Source organism: Dromaius novaehollandiae, chromosome 3, assembly GCF_036370855.1.
Source record: "Dromaius novaehollandiae isolate bDroNov1 chromosome 3, bDroNov1.hap1, whole genome shotgun sequence".
NCBI classification, from domain to species: domain Eukaryota; kingdom Metazoa; phylum Chordata; class Aves; order Casuariiformes; family Dromaiidae; genus Dromaius; species Dromaius novaehollandiae.
Window position 1 is genome coordinate 117,268,442 of NC_088100.1, and position 23,416 is coordinate 117,291,857.

Here is a 23,416-nt window from a genome sequence, read left to right on the forward strand (position 1 = left end):
GCAGCAACCAGGGAGAGGTGACAGTGGTACACATGGAAATGTGCTAGTGAGTCATACTGAGAGAAAGGGAGCAGATTAAGTTGTTAACTCACTTGCACACACATTTACTCACTCTTCATAAAACCAACGCACAGCTATAACAGTTGTCACAACTCAACGCCTCTTTCCACAGTAACAATGACTATTCATATATCCAAACATTGTAAGTTAGAAGACAAACAAAGCAAATAGACAAGCAGTCATTTGTAATATGGGACCTTAAACTAACCAGTCAGAAAAGAACTAGTTATTTGTAATAGCATCTAATGTAAAAATTACTAAATTGAACTTGTTAAGAAGATATTGTCAGGAATTTTCTGGCTAAAGACTTTTTCATCTGAAAACGAAAACATAACGAAACAAAGGTTTTTGATAGTAACATCCCAATCTCAATTATACTTCTCTCTCAAAGAAGTTCTTCATTCTGAGGTGGAACTTCTGTTAGCAGAAAGGGCAATCAATGCTCACCTCACCCCAAACACCAGTAGAATAGGTACATCACTGCTATGAGCCAGGTAGAACAGCAGATACTCACTGGGAAGCAAGTGATCTAGACTGAAGGTCTATTGTGCGCACCAGGGCATATCCCAACCTCTTCTGCGGGAAAGAAAGATGGGACTGACAAGCAAACACACACCTAACCACTTGAAAAGCTGCTGGCTTTGTTAAAACTTGAAGAGAATTTAACGTAAAAATGAATTAATATGTCCACAAAACATTAGTGAGGAAAGAACACTTTCCTAAGCAGCTCTTTTATTAACCTTATTTTTCAAAGCTTAAAGCAATTTCTAGCTATCAGAGACTAGGATAAAAAAAAATCTAGGGTGCAGAAAATCAGATAATCCAGCATCAATTTAGTGCGGAGTTCTCTGGAAAGCCTATTCCACTCCTGGAACACAAAACTAGACCAACAAAAATCTGATCTAGCCTGTGTTCCTGATAACTCTTAATGCCAAGTCTTAGTTTCTAGATTTGGGTCAATTCCCATATTTGGCCAACTCCCCAAGTGTGTATTGGAAAACAGGGCAAGTAACATCAACACAATCCTATCAGCTGTGCGCTTGCATCTGTCACAAGATGTTGGCAGCCTGCAGAAGGCAATGCACAAGGCAATACAGAAGGCTAAACACCTTTCAAAATTGCTGTATGCTTTTCTGATTGAGTGCCACTTGGGAGATCTAAATACTAGATGCTAGAAACTAGAAAGGAAATACTAGAAAGGAAAAATACCTAATTTAACAGACTACAAGTGGGCACATCTCCACTGACTTAGTCAAGAGCAACAAATGAATGAAGGCATTCCCAAAGACCACCTAAAATTTGAAGAAACTGTATATAATCTATGGACACAGCAGTTTTCAACATGGGCACTCCAAGCCATGAAGATTCAACTCATGCTTAAGGATCATGTTAAACTGGAAAACTGATAAGTGACTGAGAAAGAGCTAAGGAGAGCAAAGAGAAAGCTCAGCGGACTTCAAAGTTTCATTCTTTAGAATTCTACCTCTGCACCAGCGGCACTACCCAGCTTTCCAGAATAGGGCTTTGCTGCCACTTGCCATAGTCAAGAACATCTGAATTGCTCTAGCACTTATACCATCAACTCCTGAGAGAGATGAATGTCAACAGTTGCTGTTATGAGTAAAGTTTTGCATTAATCTTACGGTCTTTACACCAGCAAAGGCTACTCACAAAGTTTCCAGGATAGGTCTCTTGATTTCAGTTACTAAATTTTATTTGTTATTCTGAGCAAAAAGTCTTTCACTGTACTAAAAAAAGGAGTACAAAAAAGAACAACCAACAGGGACACAGGCCTAACCAGTATTCCAAAGTCTGACCTACCCCTTCTGTTCTATAAAACTATCAGGTACTGACCTTTTTGGAGACTACCGTATTTTCAAGTAAGGCAACAGAAAACATTACAAACAATGCTAGGAAGAGCACATCCCAGCAGATCAAGTTAGTGTTTTCAGCTAATAGGATAATCTACCCATTTCATCATACCAACTACTGCTGGCAACCTGTATTGACGCTTGACAAGATTGTACCACACCAATAATGTTTGGAAGAGGTTATACTCAAGATGGGAAGATAGACTGATCACAAACAATATAATCATCATTTGACAAATGGTATTTTAGGTTTGGATAATATTACAGAAGTCTTAAATTTACAGACATATTATGGAATTGTCACAAGCATGCCTTCGAGCCTCCTCTAGTTTGACTGAAGGCACAAAAACCCTCCAGCCTCAGTCATGGTGGTGGTGGGGCAGGGGGGCTACTCTGTATGAGAACATGACATCTGTGAATTGCCATAAAGGCATGCTTTGCCCACTATTCAGATTTAGGGTAGGTTTCGTTTCATGCAAACATGTCTGTTCCTATTTCCCAATGAACTCCAGAAAATATTCTAAATCATCATACCTGCTTTGGGCAACAGTTTATCCTGAAGAGTGGAATAATCCGATCTGTTACTCCATTCTATCAATATAAAGCCATAAAATCTATAATTACAGAATCTGCTTTTAGCACTTGGCAAGCTGGAGGTTGGGACCTTGATTACAGCTATATGATTAAGATAAAGCACTCAAAAAAGAGAGAAAAAAGAAAGCAATATAAACAACATGATGACAAAAATTCCTCAAGGTCCAGCAACATTTAACAGAACAAGTATTTAGAAGGGCAGTGACTCAAAAATGAAGACGTATAACACCACCACACAGAACTGGGACATGAGACTTCTGGTTTCTGAATACAGAGTTGTAAACAGTTCCTTAACACTGCTGGTCTTCTGGTAAGCTATCTTTAAGATGGAAAAAAAATTGTCATAAAAAGCTCTAACATTTGACAAAGTCCTGAAGATTTTTACCTGACAGGTGTTGCTGAAGTGCAAAGCATTAAATTACGCAGGGCTAAACACTGTCATATATTAGTATAACGTCTTTGTTCCTCTAGCTTTTTGTCCTTCTCTCTGAACAAACTTCTTACACTAGCTCCCACCCACCCACAGGATAAAATTTGCAAGCTGCCAGCATGCACAGTAGCTAAAAATCAACATCTATAACCACGATTTACTTGTCTGACTGTTGCTGCTGGAAATGGATGAATATTAAAATGTACTTTCTGGGATTTCACTTAAAAGATAAAAACTGCAGGAGAGGGCTAGGCATAGTTTCCCATCTCACTTTAAATAAAAAAAACAGCTTAGGTAAGATGTTGCACATGTTTCTCTCACCAAACTTTCATCTGTTATATGAGCTATCCATCAAGTCACAGAGATGCAAAAATGCACGTACAAGCATTTTATGAAAGTGAAATACATAGAAAACACGGCTGCACTCCTGGCTGATGTTTTAAGGCATGATTCAAAAATTACTGAACTCTATGGATGGATTCATAATCAAGCAGGCTTGAACGGGACACTGAAAAGACTTGATGCTATCTTGTTGGAGACAAACATCAGAAGATACTTGTTTTTCTAAGCCTTAAGAACCTTATGCTCCTCTTCACCAACTTGACGCACACTTCGTAATACTTTTCCGGTCACCATCCCCTTGAAGTATTTTACGCACATTGTTCTACAGCACCATGCTTGACAGGTTATCATCTATGGAAGAAAGACATATGCACGTTTTCAGCAGCTACTTGATCGTTTAAGATCAGTTTGCTTTGATTCAGATTTGATTCAGATTGCACCTGTTCCATGCGTGCTTCCTGTGAATGTTATCATAAACATATACACTACTCCAAACGGTCATGGAAAAGCAATTTTAAAACAAAGTGCAGAGTATTCATAAAAAGTATACTTTAATTTTTGTATTTTCTGGAATGACGAATTCCACAGGAAAAACCTAACATAAAAATATTGCAAATTTTGACGGAAATATGAAGAAAGTAATGCCAAAACCTTTCCTGGGGTATTGAGTCATGCTGTTTCATTTCTAGCCAGCTGGACACTGATATGCACCTGTGTAAAATTCTGTACTTGCATCATAGTTTGTGTAGTCGGATTACCTCTAAAAACAACATTACATAGTTTGGTCAAAGTGTGTCTTCAGTACAGTGCTAAGATATTCTCATTCATACCCAAACTCCCAGATTAACCTACCCTGAATGGGTAACCTCAGGGCAAATCAACCTTTGAGTTACTGATTTTGTAACAGTAACATTCCTGTTCTCCCAGAACTTTCAGGGGTCCTATCTTGATAGTTTGTGCAGATGCAAGTAAATTAAGTGGCTCAGATCTTCTGCCAGGGAATTGTAAAGAGGAACAAAAATTGTGTTCTTTAGTACAGAGGCATGATCTCCAGGGATACTACTGTGGCTTGCAACCTCAGTGGAAGAAAAAAGAAAATTTAACTACTTTCATTTAATTAGAAAGCATTTTGATGGTATGCTAGAATTGTTTCTGGCTAGTAATAAAGTGCTTAGCAAAGCTCTTTCGACAAGAAGCATTTTGACAATACACTAATAAGGCTATGCTATACTGTCACTAAGATGTTAACAATACTGTTAGCGTAAGTTTAATGTAAATATGAATGAACGGTGTAGCTGATGTGCATTAGACATCCTAATGTCTTGATGAATCATCATTAAGGCACAAAGGCAAGCAGCGCATAAGATACAAAGGCATGCTTAACACAATGCTGCTTTGGAGCCTCCTCCAGGGTAATGCTGACCACGTCTCAGCATCCCATTCTGCCAGGCCACAACAAAGGAAAGCAGGGAAGCATGCGAGAGTGTTACCAGAAAGCAGTAATTGTAACAGTAGTACTAAACAAATGATAACTTCATCTCTCAACTTCTACTAACGCAAGTCTATGTCTTTTTTCAGTAAGTTCAGGGTGATTTGTCAAAATGCTAAGTTAATTTGGCCCTATCTAGTCTTAGGCCAGTCTGACAGCCTTCAAGTGTTTCAGGTGGCCAAATTTAAGAACCTTAAGATAAAATACCATTTCTTCTTCCTTCCCTTTTAACATGCCAATGGAGGAATTGGAAATAGGACCCAGTTCCCCCTAGACTCAGTTTCTGCTCCAACAAGGCAGCACACTGGGACAAACAAAGAACTATGAATTTCGGAGGGCACACCACTTTTGGAATACTCACCAGTTGCCTCTAAGACTTCTCAATTTGTACATCCAGAAACTAACACACTGAGAAGATCATTTCTCTCTGTTCTCGCTTTCATATAAAGTCAAATTCAAAAGTGCAAATAAATACCAATGATTTCATTCAGTGATCCTCTGCCAATCAGGAGACAGACATTCAGGTATGCAGTCAGAGCCTGCTAAACACAGTTCAGAGAGAAGAGCTGAAGGCTGTTTCTTGGGAGCATAAATGGAAGCAAGCGGTGGTATGCCTTGCTCTCCAGTCAAGGGAGGAGGAAACTAGGTGAAGAGAAAGAAGGGCCGCTTCTTCCTCTAGGAAGGAGCACAGAGGAGTAAGGAGAAAAATCAGCATTCTAACAAGACAGAAATACCTGCCTGCTATCAACATATTAATATGAAAATTCTCAATGATATTTAAACTTTCTCCCAAATTGTTGGGATCAGAACTGGCACCTCCTGTGCAAGCTCATAAAATTAACTATACAGTTAAATGAAAATAACCAACTTTTCCCAAATACACAGTTCTTGGGTGAAGATGAAACAAAACACACAAAAGTAACATATTTGGAAAGCATTTAATACATTCAAAATTCTATTAGCCACAGGGAGAAAAATACAACTTGGAACAGAAATACTATTATTTGGTAGTGTCCAAATTCTACATCATGAAACCTGTTAATCTGTACTACATGGGAGACCACCCCTGACTAGATATATCCAGAGAGTGACATTTTCAGACACTGGTGTGTCTTCTTCCATCTAAGCACAATGAAAGTGAAGAGTTTTACATATTCAGCCAATATTAGTGTAATCTGAAATACCTGTCCAAGTATTCTGGGGACAACAGACTCATCATTCTGTTCAAGTATGAACTTAAATTTATAGATTAAGAATTGATATAGCTAGATGCATAAAGTCTTGATCATGCTTACAGAAGAAATACTAACTGCATCTTTCTTCCCTCACCCTTTAATACATACAATTCTCATTTGAAACAATAGCTGAATATGCAATAATAATTTGTAACGTGAAATACTGTTAATGTGTTTCCTCTGAGAGTTCTTCTTCCAGGACATAGTAGAAACAACTTTTATTACTTAAGTTTTCATTACAGAAATGCCATAGTACATATATCTTTGGTCTCCCATGTACCTTACTGCTGAGCATGACAAGCTCATGACAGGGCTTTTTCCCTGTCTTTCCCCTCCCTCCCCCCCTCCCCCTTTTTTATCATCACCAGTACACTAATATTTAGATAGATTTACTTTGGAGTAAATAATAAATGACTAGGAAGCTGTTTCCATTTCTCATTCTCATTTTGATTAATGAGATGGAGAAACACTCACCCCCAAATCCTCCTCCTCCTGTGGTTGAAATTATATTGAGCTTATGCTTCTTCTACACCATTAAAAAATGATTTAAGAACGGCATTCCCTAGCAGATGGATGGGACCTGTGTAATACTGATAGCTTTTCCAAAAGGGAATAATCAGTAAAGCCACCCTTCAGCTGTCATTCCAAGATGAAGGAAGTAAGAAGATGCCATACCAGACAGCTGAAACCAAATCAGAAAGCAAAAGGTGTGTGTGCATGTATATATACGTGTGTGTGTGTGTATCTCTCTCCTACACACACACACAATATGTACATAAAATAATGAAAACCCATAATCAAAAAAATGCCTCACTCCAAATAAAATCGAGCCAAAAAAAAAAAAAGACTGATTAGACAGGATTTGCTTGGAAAATGACAGAAAAAAAGGCCAGTTCATGTATATAATATAATACACATGTGAAAGAGATAGACACAGAGGAAGACAACCAGGAATATCATATATAGAGAAGAGCAAAGAATCAAACACAGCCTCAATAAGCAGTGACAGTGGCCCAAAGAAAAACCTAGAGGCAGGCTTCTGGGTTAAGTGAGCTGGGAACAATAAGTTCTTATTCTGTTTGATGTCTCCTGTTTTCAGAAACACAAGGCTTTCAAATCAACCAGATAACCAAAAATATTTACCTTACTGACAATTTTTCTGACAATTTTTCTTCCTTACAAAGGCAGCCTGTAGTTCTTGAAGTTTGAATAACTATTCTGATCAAAACAGGTAACGTTGTATTCAAAGACTGTTAAAAGGGTCAAAGTCCATGCCCCTCAAAAATATTCAGAAATTTCTAAGATGATGTTTGAAATAGTTTGAGTGATAAAAAGGCATCAAAATCCATTTTACACCTAAAGATTGAAAAAAACCAAAAAACAAGGAAACAAAAAAAAATGACTTCCAGGAGGTAACCGAAGGTTGTCACAAGCAGGGAACAAGAAACAGAAGATACTTTATGGTGCATAATGGAGCAACAGGAAAGTAAAGAATGATATTAACCTGCAGAAGTTGTTACCAGGGTTTGCTGTGCCAGTACTGAACAGTTACCTTAAAATGAACACTGTTTGTAAAACAAACTATTATCAGTCAGTAGATACTAACTAAGCACAATCATGGCACAAATTATTACAGAACACTACAAACAGCAGTCATTAAGAAAAAGTCAATACTGTGAAAAATCATTTATACCAGTCCTAGAGAAACAATGCTGTACAATGCCACAAATCTAAGATTTGAAATCCACTGCTCTGTTAGACAACTTCTGTTTGACTCAACAATTAATGAAGTTGTCCTCCCTACACTAAAGTATTTTTTTCCACAAAGTAACTGCACTCTAAATCTGAGAAAACATGGGACACTCTAGCTTTGCTATTATGCTCCATGAAGTTCAAAAAACCCCAAACAATCTGTAAAGTAGCATCAGAGTCAGAAAACTACTTAACTAGTTGTCAGTTAACTACTTAAAGACTATGTTTGAAATAGGTTGCCATATTGTATCACTGCATACAAACTATTTACTAATATATGTGTATGGGGCTGATCATATGTGATACGAACCTTGTCGTGGTTCTTATCACGAGAGCTTAAATATGCTAGAAGCTAAGAAAACATACTGAAATTATTCAGTCTTGCGTTACTGGTAGTGAAAATTGCAGCATCAGTCACTGCACACGGACACTGTAGGGTTTTAAAATAATGCATTTAGACTCAACCATTAGTGGTATGCTTTTCTTGGAGAAAAGAAAGATCCTTGTAATTATGAACATTAAAGATGCCAACACAATTCTTAGGATAGTAAAGATAGTGACAAATCTCAATGTCTCATCCAATTTTCAATCAATTGATTCAATCAATACTTTAGCTAATAATAACAAATCAGTATTTCCATTGCAGAGGCACAGTGGTCCCTCAAATGTCTTCTATCCAAAAACCACAGGAAAAACATTCAGCAAAGTTCTTATCACACAAAACATCCATAAAAATTTCAATAATGATTTGGATGTTTTTTCCAGCATTTTAAAAGCAAAATGTTGATATCCACTTATTAGCATGTTTTTACTGCTTTATTGAGCTGACCTGCAATACTTCTCTCAGTGTCAGTTTGACATTAAATTTCATTTGCTTATGATGCTGTACTGCTGTATGGCAAAATAACTCAATAATGGTGTCATTGTTATTCCTCACATAATGAGTTTGCCCATCAGCACTCATGATGATACTCCTCAACTCATGCAACTTCTGCAGCGTGCCACATCTTGGCTGCAGGAGACGTGCTTTTTGATCACAGGGATAAAACAGTTGGGGAGAAAGAACACAAAAAACTTAGTCACACATGAACCCTGGCAGCAAAATGACATCTGGTGTAATGCTGAACAGGTAGCTAAGGAGGCATTTAGGGTCCAAGAAAACAGTATTTCCATCTAGCTCCTCCTAAGGGAAAACACTTCAGAACTGAACTTCTTCCATGAAAAATTCTGATTTCATGGAAGATGCAATTTCTGGATAAAAGAAACTGTGCGTTTGCCCTAAATTACTTTTGGTGTTTCAATTGGACACAATGTTCTTTATATCCGCTTTTGCCACTTGCCTACCATTCCTGAGATTCCATTATATGTTAGCAGTTTCAATCTTTCCAAAATGCAGTTTGCTTCCTAATGAAAAGTGCAGTTCCAAAAGAAAGGAAAAACTTGTTTCACTGACTTGCAACATCTTCCCCTGAATTTAGGCAACACTGTACATGCTCAATGTTCTGGAGCTAAACTGTAGCCTATCAATTGCAGTTAAGTCTGCAGCCCTGTCAAAGATGGAAAACTAATAAGACATTCATAACCTTAAAGAAAAAAGAAACACAAACAAAACCACTACTTGAGTTGACAGCATAGGCAAATAACTCAACTAAAAAAAAAAATCCAGACTTTGCAGTTTTAATTTCTCTGCTCATTGAAGCTTTCTAATTTAAGGCAATTAAAACCAGGCATCAAAGGCACATGAAATTGGGATTGGGCGGTGATTACTTTGAAAAAGTTCTCACAATTCAGTTAGAAAGAAACATAAATGCCATAGGAGTGCAGAGAATTAATAAGGAGAGCTGGGGGGAGCACAAGGATGATGGCATGGAAAAAGCAGGTACAGTGCTGACTGTATCTGCCATGCAGTGTTCATGATAAGATGAAGGATTCAGGAGTTGATGAAGAGTTAGAACTTTCCTTATCTACGAATAATTTAAACATTTTTTTCAGCCCCTCTGAGCTTTTCTGCATTGCAACACATGCAGAATCTAGATTTTGTGTGCACACTGAAATTTGGGGGATGAATGCCTGCTCCCCAAACAGTGCTAGGCCACCCACCTGAGGTGAAAAGAATACACATGAAAATCTCTGCTGCGATTAATTCTTTTGTCTCTCAAAACCCAGACCTCAATATTATGCCTCTCCATTAAAACCTACACTCTTCTAGTAGAAATAATCCCAAAAAGACAGTCCCAGTCAGCCATACATCTACTGAATATCAACCTCACTAACGATCTACTAGAACATCTCTTTGGTGCTTCACTGTGTCCATCTGTATAATACCACCTACTTCAGCAGGGCCCGAATGTTTTTAAGAGTCCTTGAGATCATTTGATGAATGCTGCTGGAGGGCTCTAGCATCACGTGCTTCATTTGTGTGGTTCTTCCTATGAAAATTCATCTAAGTGATGCCAGTTTGCAAGCCTCTAATGAGGTAAGGTTTGTATACTCTTTGCAGAGATTTTCATACAAAAGTAGCACCTGTATTCCCCCAGGAAAGGCTGACCAGCACTCACCCTGGACTGCAGCTCACACCACCAGATTTGGGCACACAAAACAAGTTGTTCTGTGCCATCCACTGGCCTGTATCTCCAGCCTTTGGATCCAGAACACATGAAGAAAAGTACCTGAGCCCAAGGCAAGTGGGGCAGGAGCAAGAGACAGGGAGTGAGGACAAAAGGAGAGAGAGAGATCTGCTGAGGAGATGGAGCATGGAAAGAGAAAGGCTGGTTAGGAAGAAAGCCTGGAAGACAAAACCAGATGGGAAGAATATACTGAGATAGAGCAAGTAGCTTAGGGAGGGAAGTTGGCTCTGGGAACAAGTGAGAAGGGATAAAACAGCTGATGAGCAGGGAAGGACAGTAATTGTGTTGTCCAAGACAATACCACTGTGCCTGTTTTCAAATTTCTAAGAAAAAAGTCAGTAAAATTATGCAGGTTTTTTTTTCTTTGTAATAAAACACTGGCGGGAAGCAAGAAACAAAAAGGAAAGCAAGATGTTCTTGAGAAAAGCATTAAAAAACTGATAGTGGTCTGATTGCTAATAAACATTGAAGTGGATGGTATCTCTCATTGTGTTTGAGAGAGTCTATTTTACTAGGCGCTGTCAAATGCAGCTACCTTGATAGTGGCAATCAAAATCTCCTATCTGAACCAGAAACAGTGAGAGCAGTGTCAATTTCCTTCCAACCACTCCAGCTACCTGCCCTAGCCTTGACCTGGAGAAATTGCCTAAAGAAACGAAAACAGAGTCCAAGTTACCAGAGACTTGGCAAACAAACAAACAAAAAACCCACCACACGCCCACTGACACACAAAAAACCCCCACCTTGTGTCAGACATTATCTGCAGACCTCTAAGAAATGAGCCTCTGAATAGCTCATCTGGCATGAAATAATAATAAATTGCAATCATCATGGTTTTGATACAGATCTGGATTGTTGAGTGTTACAGCGCACTCCCTGCACCACAGGCTCCTGAAAGCCAAGCATTTAGAAAGGAAAGGAGCAGAGATACTAAAAGCAGTTGCTGGATTTGAGAAAACTGTCTCCATTCAAATTAAGATGATATCCAGATGGATCATCTCACATTTGTATTTTCTGATATGGTAGTATATTTAGCTAGACACTCTGGTGATATTTGAAATCTTAAACACAATCAGGTCATCCAGTTCACTTTACACACTGATAGCAATCTTCTGACTAAAGTTATCTTAAAATCTCTGAACACACATGCTGTACAGGGTAACAGTTTTTTACATTTTGTATTTTTTTTCTGCTGAAGAAAATCAGATTATTTGGTTTCCTTATTAAAAGATATTTTAATATAAATATTTATAACAAAAATCTTCCTCTTGGTATAGTTTTATTCTGTTATAAAGGTGAAATAAAAACCGGCCACTGATCTGAATATGGGAGCTAAGTTTGTCTCATTTACTGTATGGCTTGGGCCTTGTACTCCACAATAGCAGAAGCAAAGTTATAAAAACCTGATGGCCTCATGAAAGGTTTAGACCTGTGCTGAACTTCTGTAGTCTTATCTTTACGGAAAGTTCATCGAGCATGGCAGCTGGTGCTGCTGGTTCAAGTCCCAGATTAGAATAGCTGTGTCTCGTCAAAGGAAACCATACTGTGCCTCTCTGTGGTCTCGATCCGTCAGCATGAATGACACACCAAGACAGAGATGATCAGGAAAACCTCCAATTATATTCAGTAAACAAAGTTTGCTGCTGCTATTTCCAAGGAAAATCATATTTAGTCAACCTGATATAGAAGAGAACAATATTGTAAGGTTACTCACTGACTACTGTAAAGAGCTGGCAACTGTACCTAGTGCCTCAGAGAGCTCATTGTCCATAAAGAAAAAAAAAGCATCGCCCTTGCAAAAAAGGTAGTGAAACGGCAAGTAATTACAAATGCTATGGGGAGGACTGTTCATTTATCTACATGAGATACCAAATGCTACTGTGCAAGCCACAAATATTCGTTGTCTCCACTATATCGATTCATCTTAAGAACAAGTATTACCAGTATACTGTGTGGAAAAAACCTTCTGTCACAGCGAACAGGTCAAGAAATTAAGCTGTAGTTAGCATTGTACAAAGCAGAAATGACAACCCTTTTTGGAAGCTGTGCCTTAATTGTTGGTGTCAACCCAAAGCCACGTTTTTGCCAGACTAGTCGCTGACACTAATGGTTTGCCAATGTCAGTACAAAGGGCCTTTCAGACAGCCAGGATTTTGTTACAGAAATATAATTTCTACTATACCAGATCTGTACCATAGAAAATGATAAAACTGTAGAAAAAACAAAGCTAGGCATCTGACAGAAAAATGAGAGGAAAATGCTTTCAAGTATTAGCAATATTAGTTAACAAATATGGTTTATCAGTTTTAAACGCAAAGCACTAAAAAACACTAGCATCAAATACCACATTACTCACTGTATATATGCAGAAAGAAGGCACATTTAAACTCTCCCAGATCACTGAAAAGAAATCCAAGTCTCCTCTTTTACAGCAGCAGCAACCATCAGGATCTAAACAGTTTATTAACTTTAATTTGCTTCAGTTTACCAGTTGGGAATTCTTTGGGAATTAATTTGCAAATGTCTGTTTATATAAATCTTTTTTTTCAATAGGCAGAAATAAACTGCAAGTTAGCGTGCAAGTTTGTCTCACTCTACTTTCTTGAGTGGCGAAACACCTGATTTACTAGCACAAGAATACTAGGCAACACTGTTGGTTAGGCAGCGATATAGATACTGTTCTTTGAAAGTGCCATTACAGAACTCAAACCCTACTGTGCAAGTCATGAAGCATAACGGAGATAATTTAGGAGTGATATTTGAGAACCTGGCTCAGAACACAGGATCAACAGTGGCATTAGCACTGCAGTAATACTTTTAGTGGCTGGACAGGTCAAGGACATTAGTTTTACATCTCGCAAGGTTGCCAGCATTTGGTTAATCATTTCTCTCTAAATTTGAAGGGAGAAATACTACTTGGCAAATCTTCTATAGTAGTATAGCAGGGTATATTTGCTGCAGTAGGGTAGATTTACCTTGGATAAGTAAGAGATTCTTAAGCATTAGCAAGGAGAGCCCCAAGGAAATTGTGCACAATGATAAAACCACAGGCCAGGGTGGGGTAGCAGCAGAACACATTGCACAGAACACAGCAGAATGTTCTTAAGCTCAAAAATAAGCAGGAGATATAGAAAGCAATTATACTGTAGGCTAGTTATAAAACTTTGCCAACAGCAGAATGACAAAGTGCTTAGCTAGAGGAGAGCAGAAAAATAACTAGAAACAATGCTGGCAATATTTATGAGGTGTGTTGCCTAGTCTACAGGAATAAATGTTGGAAGCACTTTGACAGTGGGAAAGCATACTTGCAAGGTACAGAGCAAAGGATCCTAAAGAGTCTGCTTGCAATTCTGTATGATACTAGGGACATTTAAACCAGGAAAAGAAAAGAAAGAGGACAAACTAAAAAGTGAGTGAGTGTGTGTATGTATATGCATGTGTGTTGGGGGCAAGGAGGAAACCTTCGTGTGTGGTGGTGGGGGGGGGGGGCCTGTTTGTATTGCTTTTAGGAACTTGAAATTTATCCTGGCTCATATACAAAGATATGAAATGCAACATGGGCTAGTGGTAATATGAGGCTATAATGATTAGCTCAGGATGACTTTTTAAAATTGAAATCCTCAGGTAAAATTGAAGCCTCAGAGAGGAAAGGGAAGATCTGTAAAACAAGAGGAACACATTAAAGGAATAAGGTGAGTTGGAAAGACTTTGGAAAGTGAGACCAGCATAACAACCAGAAAAGAGAAGTCTGTAAATAATTCTGAGGGACACAAGGTACAAAAGTATAAGATGACAGATTTTTGTGCCCAGAATTTAGACAGTATAAAGTGGGATCAAGTTGGTCAGTATGGTCTGGAGAAATTGTGTCAGCCATAGAAGAAAGAGTTCATATTAAGGAATCTTTGGGTTCAAAGGAACACACTTCCAAAACAGCCGCTTTCAAGGGTGCACCCATGCTCTATAACCATGGTCAGTGTGACATCATTTCTGTGGGGTCAGGTGTGCCACTGTCTGGGATCACAAGCACAGAAGCAGCTCCCAGAGCCCAAGGGAATCACCAAGAGGTGCTGGAATTATTTGGGAAGCCACAAGGACTCCTTGTGCCAAGCATGTTGGGCATCAAGCTCACCACCTTAACCCTCCTCTGCTACAGTGTGTCCAGCAGTATGTTAAAAGCAGTAGAAAAAAACTGCTCCACAAGCCATCTTTAAAACTAAACTGTTATCCTGACTGCTGAAGAATCATTTTATTTTTCTTCTACTCTTCCATTCTCTTCACATTAAGTGATCTACTCCTGCAGTAGACTGAATTTTGATACATTGGACTGAAATTTTCCTCATTTGCTGTTTTTATTTTAACTTTAAAATTGGCCTTTTTTTTTTCTTTTTAAGGCAATTGTAACTTGAAATAGGTTTCACAACCTTGGCCTTCCTGTTTGCATTTTGGATCTAGCAAACATCAATAAAAGGCAACATTGCCACCAACTGTCTAATAACATGTGCTGGATGACAAGAAAGTGAGCTTTCCCCCTGCCCCCCGCATTGCTCCCAACTGATTTCTGATCAGTTTGATTGAAACTATAATCAAATGCTTAAAAAAAATGAAACAAACAAAAAAAAAACCCCAAACCTCCACAATTATTCATTATTAAACTTGCTTTGCTTGGTTCTGGTTGGTTCAAAAGGTCACGCAGCACTGTTGCTTCACTACATGATATGCCATAGGAGTGAATGGTAATATTGATGTATTATTCTTTGTAATAGATAGTTTGCTCTTGTGTACACGACAGCAAACTCTGTAAGAGGAAACAAACTGCTACACAGTCCAATCTCAACTGACAATACAGCAAATCCTTCTGGAGCAGTTTGACAGTACTGCTTTGTTATACTTGAGGCTACATGCAAAAGTAAGGCACACTCCAAACCAAATCAGGATCTACAAAAAGGATCCTAGTTTATCTCAATCTCTCAATATAGCACTTTAGCAGCATCAAAACCACTATGAAGTTTTAAATGAAAATGTACAGATATGTCCAAGATTTAAACAACTACCTCCAGCAGATTTAAAGACCTACCTCCAATGCTGAAGTGACAACTTAATCTACATAATCTAGTGATCAAGTGGAAAAAGAAAAGAATCTTTTCGCATCTTAAGACTTTTATATATCAGATTCATGCTGTTACATAAAGCTTTGAAGGACTCCATCTTACCTCACATATTCTGAAGGACTTTGATTTAAATCTCAGCCACAAAACAAACTAGCAATGAATTCCTCAGCGTGCCACAAAAGACATAGGTAAAGTATTCCTCAGCTCTCTAGAGTTGAGGTTTTGAAAATATCAAGTTTTTGTTTTGTGCAGATGAAAAATTGGTTTCCAAATATGAGTATCTGCTAAGAAAAGCACTGATTTTTCAAAGATACAAAGGACTATCTTTTGAGAAGGGATGGGGGGAAAGAGACACAAACGTTTTACGTCATTCTTTCCATTTAATTTGACAGACTGAAAGGGGCTAACAGTTGGTTAACAGCACAGGGAAAGCTACAGCAGTGCCAATTTTCTGTCCACGACAGCTGAAGGTCCCTCTCTTAAACAAGGATTAATGGTACCTGGCCACCTAGGATGGAGAGCTTATTTTCTAATGAATCCATAAAGCCACATTACTTTCCAGTTTATCTGAATTTCTCAAATGCATATATTTAGACTGAATGATTTAAACTCCAGATTTAGAATTTTCTGGGAGTAAAATGTGTTGTAAATTTTCTGAGACATATTTTGATGCCTAAAAATTAGTTTAAGTACTGTTAAATATCCCAAATATAAACACTGTGGTCTTTCTGCTTTGTATGTTTTAGTCCAGGCACCTGCAAAATAGAGACAACACTTTTGTTTTCCTCCAGAACTTAGTGAAATGGTTTGAGCTCTTGGGGGGGGGGGGGGGGGGGGGAGGGGAGGGGGAGGAGGAGGAAGCACTAACTATAAAGAACCTGAAAATGGTGTTTTTAAGGTTAAAGGGTTCCGAGAAAGTAAACTCCTTCTATTAAGCCTGTGGATCTATGAGACAGACTAGTGAAGCTATTGGAAAGAAAAAAAGAAAAAGAAAAGAAAAAGGAAAAAGAAAATGAACAAAAGGAACAACACTAGTACAAGAAACTACCTTCAGACTTCAAGGCTCAAGGTCAAATGTGACAGATAATAGTGATTTCTTCATTTATTTTTCTTGACATCTATCAACGCAATCAATCTTGAGTGAAGCTGTATATGCCATAAAGGGAATAGCCTATCATGATTTGTAGTAACCTTCAAAAACAGTGCTGTTTTTCTGTTGAACATGCTCTGTGCAGAAATATGTATGTACGTGCTAAAATAGTGGCCATACAGAGATGTAGTATTTTGTGGTTTTCTTGCTCATATAAATATATTCAAATCTCAGATTTTATTTAAGAGAAATCTTTTTCTTCACATATTTACATAAAAGTCTTCAGATGAGTATCAGGTTTGGTTAAGGCTCTAGACTAGTCTAGAGGTCTTACAGCTCAGAAGTCATGTATTCTTGCAAAGCCATTTGATGTGGCTTGTGCGGATCTGCGTAAGTCACAACAGCTGTAGGTTAGTACTGACAGTTCTATGCATGGATTCTATCCATAACATTTTTAAAGTGTGTGGTTACATAACAGATGGTGCCAATCTAATTTGCACTGCCACAGCCCTTTGCCTCCAAGTGTTACAAAGATGTGTAGGAAGACACCATTTCCCACCCAAATAAAGCAAGTACAGTCTGAATCGCAATGAAGAAAGGATTGTATAAAGCACCACATGAGGAGAAAAAAATAGCAGTTGTACCTACAGCTAGTGGCATTTGGGGTAAATAAGAAACTTGTGCTCCATGGGAGGAATTACAACTGCTCTTTTGCCATTACAAAGGATTGACAGCAGTGCACCAATTCTCCCTGTTACCATTTGTAGATGTTTCTAAGACAGAACTATAAGAGATGACAGAAGAGACTAACCACAAAAAAATGAGGTCAGCTCAACTAGAAACTCTATCATGCAACAGATTTAATTCTAACAGAATACAGTAATGTGTTTTACCTATAAAAGAGTCCTATAGATTGCATTAGGAACTAAATTAGTGAAGGTCAAAGAAAAGTTATTCCAAAACCAGTAAGATCAAATACAGAATAAGATCTTTTTGCTCTTAAAGAAAAAAAGAGTATAATTCTGTTGATTTGATAAACAGGAACATAACTCTCCTTTAAACTGTAAGGATTGTTACCAATAGCTATGCAGAAGTTATTACTATATTTGGCAAAGTTTTTGTACAATGCACAAAGAGAATCCCTTTGCCAGCCTGTGGTGTTCCGCTACTCATGAACCATTCGCAGTTACCATTTTTGGAATATTCTTCTCAGTGTCTGCTCCATCTGCCCTATCCTAATGCTATGTATGCATCTTAAATTATCTAGTTTTCTTCCTATGCACCATAGATAAGCTGCAGTGAAATGTGTCAGGTAAGAAAATGCAATAAATACTCATCTCCTATATAACAATTTTTGTTAGGACTAGGGATCATTATGGAATTAGTACCACTCTAGTCTGCAGACTTGTACTACTTTTTTCTAGACAGAGACCATAGGAGCAAGCAGAACACCACTTTACTCTGCCTTACAGTCTTTTTGCATGCTGAGTATCCATCAAAATCAAAGCTAGTGTTTTGCATACAAAGACAGCAAGGTTGAACCCTGGTAGCAAATAAATACTAGGTGGTATGCTACTGCTATCACCTTAATGAAATTTCATGGATTAATTTGTATTTTACTTAATAATGCCTCATGCCAACCAAAACCTTTGCTTGGCTGGTTTAACTCCAAATGAAAGAGTAATACCTGACAGCACCTACTTTTTTTCTCTTGTAAATGTACATGAACTGTGAAGACTTTGTAAGATATTAATATATGTAATTCAGGCTATGAGGTTAAAAAAGATTAAAAAAAAAAAAGAAAAAAAAAAGGATACTGACACTGTGCATAGTTTGAGATACGAGAAAACCCATCCTGGAATTAATTTATTGCTTTACCACCCTCAAAGTGCATTTATTTCAATAAAACATGCTTTTCCTGTTGATGAGCCTGATTTTCACCAATAGCATGGACTGACATCTATAAAAGTCCCTGGGAACTCCACGTGCTTTACACCTCTTGTCTGCAATATGGTATATAAAGTGCACTGAATCAAAGAAGTGTCACCTACAACATTTCAAAGTGTTTGCATTTCTAGCACAGGCTCATCATGAAGGAAATCAATTACTTTTCCCCACAGGTAAGATCCTTACAAAATTTTAGAAATCATTTGATTGTAACATGGTTAAAAAATTCATTACAAAACAACACAATTCTCTGCAATTTCCAAGACCAATTAAAATATTAAACAGAATAGACATCTGTTATAGGATTGCTAGAGTTGATTTAAGAACCTAATTATGTTTGGCTTCTCTTTTAGCTATTTTTGATTCCTATTTAAAGGAAAGAAGTTTTTTTGTTTTTTTTTTTGTTTTGTTTTGTTTTTTTAACAAAAAGTCTGGTTTTCATGTTTTATTATCACAGTTGGGATAACCAAATATCCCTCTAAATAAAGTGCACAGGAATGCTCGTGAACTCTGGAATTAAGGCCAGGTACAAATGATAAATATCTGCCACGCTGTCATCTGTGGGTGCAGTCAGGTAGGTAGATATTTGACAATCATTATGTGACCTTTATGTGGGTATAAAATCAGAGCCTGGATGAAGTGGCACTTTCAGCATTGCTGAGTTGTGGGAAAAGCTCCTGCCACTCATGGTAATGAGACAAGTGCAGAGGGGGAAAAACGAACAGACCAGTTGCTCCTACTGCAAAGTTTTATAGCACACAAACCAAGGAGACATCAGATGTACACAACTAGTGAAAGCCAGAAGCATGCACGTACTAACGTACATGCCATGGAAAAGCTGTTGTAGACCAAGCTGTAATTCTGTGGGTGTATGGGATAGGCAAGCTATAACCAAAACCACCTTCTTTAACAGCAGAGACTCCCTTTGCTGTGGTGACAATTTGTCTGCCATCTGCAATGCACAGCTGAGTAATACAAATTGTCTCTGACAGATAGCACAAGTATGCATTTGTTATCACAGTTAAAAGTGATCTTTCCCTTCCCTTCAAGGTTCTTTATGTTTGGCACTTGCCTGTGCTAGTGGTGAGTTCTGCCTGCCCACAGACCCAGGCTAGAGCTCCTCCATGCAGCACAGCAAAGCATTTTACACACAGGAGTATCCCCTGCAAATGCCAAGCAGCAGTGGCACTGCCAGTGCAGGAAGCATTTTGCACAAAGCGTGTTTATTAGCTGTGACAGAGAGTACTGCATTTTCAAAGAGCCAAGGAAGAAGACAGCTGCTGCGGCTCCCCTAATTACCTTTCCCCAGACATCAACAGTAATTTACAATTTGGATGATATTGCTGGAACTAAGTATGATCTAGATCCATGCACAAGCTCTCCTCCTCACTTTTACAGGCCATGTGTTATACAAGAATTACAACTATTCAAACTGCTTCTATGAGTCAGGTTATCTCCTGTCAGGCTTTTTATTGCATATTCTTCTTTTGCTACTGGAAAATACAGAATTTGCTATAGACAGTAATCAGATAATCACCACATCCTGTTACAAGCGTAAGCCAGGAGGATTTGCTATTAGACTTGCTCTCTCTGATCTATCACATCAAAACAAAGATCATTTGAGATGCTGAGTAAAGAAATAATGCTTCTTAATACACATTCCATGGCACAGAGGTAAAACAAACATAAAAAATATCAGCATATAGAACAGGGAGAATGTTAGCTTCACATATATCCAAATTCAGTTCTAAATTACTCTGCTACCAAAGCATTTAGAAATATATACTGTGTTTGTTCAGCTATTGCTCCTGCTGTTTGCTGCTAAGCAAAATCTAAAGGAATGCACAGGAAGCCTGACAAATTAAGACATTAACAATTAAGATTAATTGCACAAAGAGGATAAAGCATTTCAAACTGTTGCACCCTTGAAAGATCAGAAGCTTTCCTCATTCAGGCAGTAGCTCTGAACTGCTTTACTGACAAGAGAGGCCATTTAAAAAAAACACAAAATGCAAAAGAAAACTTAAAATTCATGCAGATGCATGAAACTGCAAAAGCCCCAGTAGCTATTTAAGCCCAATAGTATACTTCGGTAAAGTAGTAGTGAGAAGAAATCAGATGGCGAGGATTATGCAAAAAAGCGTTAAACTTAGGATGAGCATCCATACTGGGTCTGTATTTAAAAGCACTGAGAAGATGATGTTGACTCATAGACTCACTATCATGTGGATCCAGTAGTCTGCTGATGCTTTATATCATAAAATAAGTACCCATCTCCAGCTTCTACAATAACTTAGATCTGTGCAAGACCAACATATACTCAGTGCAGCATTCTGCTCTGCAACAGATGACTAGCATGCATTTTGAGGCCATATTACTACAAAACTGCAGTTGTTCCCAGACTCTAACAGACCCAATTCTCTCAACTCAAGCTGTGAGTCAAATGAGAGAAAGGGACTTACCCACGTTTCTCTGGACTTGGTGCTGATAGGATTTCACTGGTGCTTTCATCAATGGGAAGGACCTGAGCAATATATTCTCCACTTTGCTGGAAATACTTATAAACAGCCACTTGAACTGTGCATTGGTCACTGCTGCTTCTCAGCCATGGGCTCAGGATGACTGGGCTTGGGCCATCGGATGCATTGAGGAACAGGAACAAACCTAAGGAGCAAGGAGAGAGCTTTTCAAAACAAACAAACAAACAGGGTGCAGATGAAAATTTGTAATTTTTATGCCATAGCTCACTCTGTAGCCTTTCCTTACTTCCCAGGCAGCCTAAGATTATCTCTGCCAACCAGTCTGGAAAGTTTGCTCATTTTGTATTAAACCTATGAAGATCCTCCTGGGCAAGTAACATTTCAGCTTACCTTTGGATGTGTGATTTAACTCCCAAAAGAAAAGATGCAAAGTGGACAAAGCCATAAATACTGCTACCCGGGAAAAACACCAGACAACACCACTGCCCAATCAACACTCTTCCAAAGTTAAGGCCAGAAAGGTGATCAAGCTGGTTTGGATTTTTGTTTTTATGTACCTATTACTTCCTGGACTTCATCTCCACCTCTGCAACTTCTCAGGTGTGGTCTACAGCCAAACACTACGGCCTTGGTTCAATGGGATCCTGATTTGCCAGCTCAGGCAAATATTTGTACTTTATAATTGGTCAGATTTTCTCATCCAAATAAAGAGCACATTCAATAACCCTAGTTTTGTTCTTCTATAAACAGAAGAGTGCAGAATTTTTAAGCCATTAGAATCAGGTTAAAAGTCTGACATCATTTTATTTCTTCAGCAATTCATTCTAATGTGCTAATTTCATATGCAGCTAATCCACATTAAACATTTGATTATTATCCACTACATTGAATCTCTTGGCCAAATTCTATTTCAATGCAGTCTGAGGCTTACCCAGCGGGACAGAGGTAATGTATTTCCAGCACACTGGAGCTCGTTACAGGTAAGTGAAATTACTCCCTTTTGGCAGTTGACCAATTTACCAGATTTTTCACAGAGCAAGCACACTGGGGTGTGTAGTTAGGTAAATGAAAGGGAACAACCCTTGAATCAAGGTAACTTGTGATATTCCACAGATTCTTGCAAAACTGTCAGATAATCAGACAATGAGGTTTCATTTCCTGGACTGTCCATTAATACTTAGAACATCCAGATCTGATAAACAGTTTAATTTCATAGAGGGAGAAATTACAGCCCAAAGGGACTGAAGTCTAAACCTCTGTTTAAGTACACACCAATTTTCACAGGAGCAGAAACTTGTTTTTGTAAATACCCAGATTGAGACTTAAGAGGAATGATTTTCAAAATGGCTGAGCATATATAACCTGAGAGTCTCCTAAGCATTCGGAAGGTCTAAGAAATCCTGTGGAGCTACGATTGGAACCTGCTCATCTTCACCTTGATGTCTAAACTGTGGACCATTAACTGAAAACTAGCCATTCTGAGCTCCCATGATAGTCTAAGGAGTAGTTACATCATCCTGAAATGGATCAGGTGAATAGTCCTTTTGAGATTTTTGTTTCTCTCCACCAAATTGAGGGTGATGAGCTCAGATTTGGACATCTCACTGTCAGATGCCAATTTAGAACAGGTTAATTGCACTCATGCTCACAAGATGTCCCCTTTGCAAAAGTCTGACTTGGCAATTTGTCTCTAGTCACACAGTGTAATAGTGGAAGGCCTAAAAATGAAACCGAGATTCTTGTCAACCTCCATCTTTCCCTCCCATATACACATTTATCATACGGAGCATTTCTGACGTATTTGTCAAAAGCAGTTTCTTGACATTGGCAGCAGGTTAATGACATATCTCAACTAGAAAACATGTCTTGTGAGCAACACAAATTCAGTAGGTACAGCCTTCTTGGATTCAAGGTTTGTAAGTGCAGAGGAGTGAAATATAGTCCTAAATTTTTTTTTAATAACAAGAGTCCTTATGTGAAATAATAGCCTTTCATATAGTTACTAAAGCAATTATGTGATGAGTTTAAACAAACAACTCCATTATTCTTAGCTATATATACACAATACTTTTGCTGGTCAGTAAAATAAAAACAAAAAACTCAGCCATATGTATCATACTTCCCAGTCTCTGCCTTCTGCTGCAAACAAAAGAGAATTAGACCACTAAATCTTGTAGCTTTAATTGTACCATCCCCATAAGAACACTGAAAGCTGTGACATGAAAAGGAACAAAGAGATTTCTGCTGGTGGCAGAAAGATACTAAGTGTTGCAATAATTGCTGATGGAAACTTGGCGGGTGCAAGAGCCATTTGCTCATCTTACTGCCTTGCAACAGGGAGTAAGATTTTAAAAATAACAAACAAACAAACAGACAGACAGCTCTTGTTCT

General features: G+C 38.2%; 1 protein-coding gene across 1 annotated transcript in view; it reads right to left on the reverse strand.

The window, feature by feature from the left end:
- Nucleotides 1-23,416, reverse strand: part of ALK (ALK receptor tyrosine kinase) — a 319,617-nt gene that overhangs the window by 151,329 nt on the left and 144,872 nt on the right. The window contains exon 4 of the mRNA XM_064510188.1: nucleotides 21,008-21,209. Coding sequence (XP_064366258.1) covers nucleotides 21,008-21,209 — 202 coding nt within the window. The remainder of the gene's footprint in view (nucleotides 1-21,007; nucleotides 21,210-23,416) is intronic.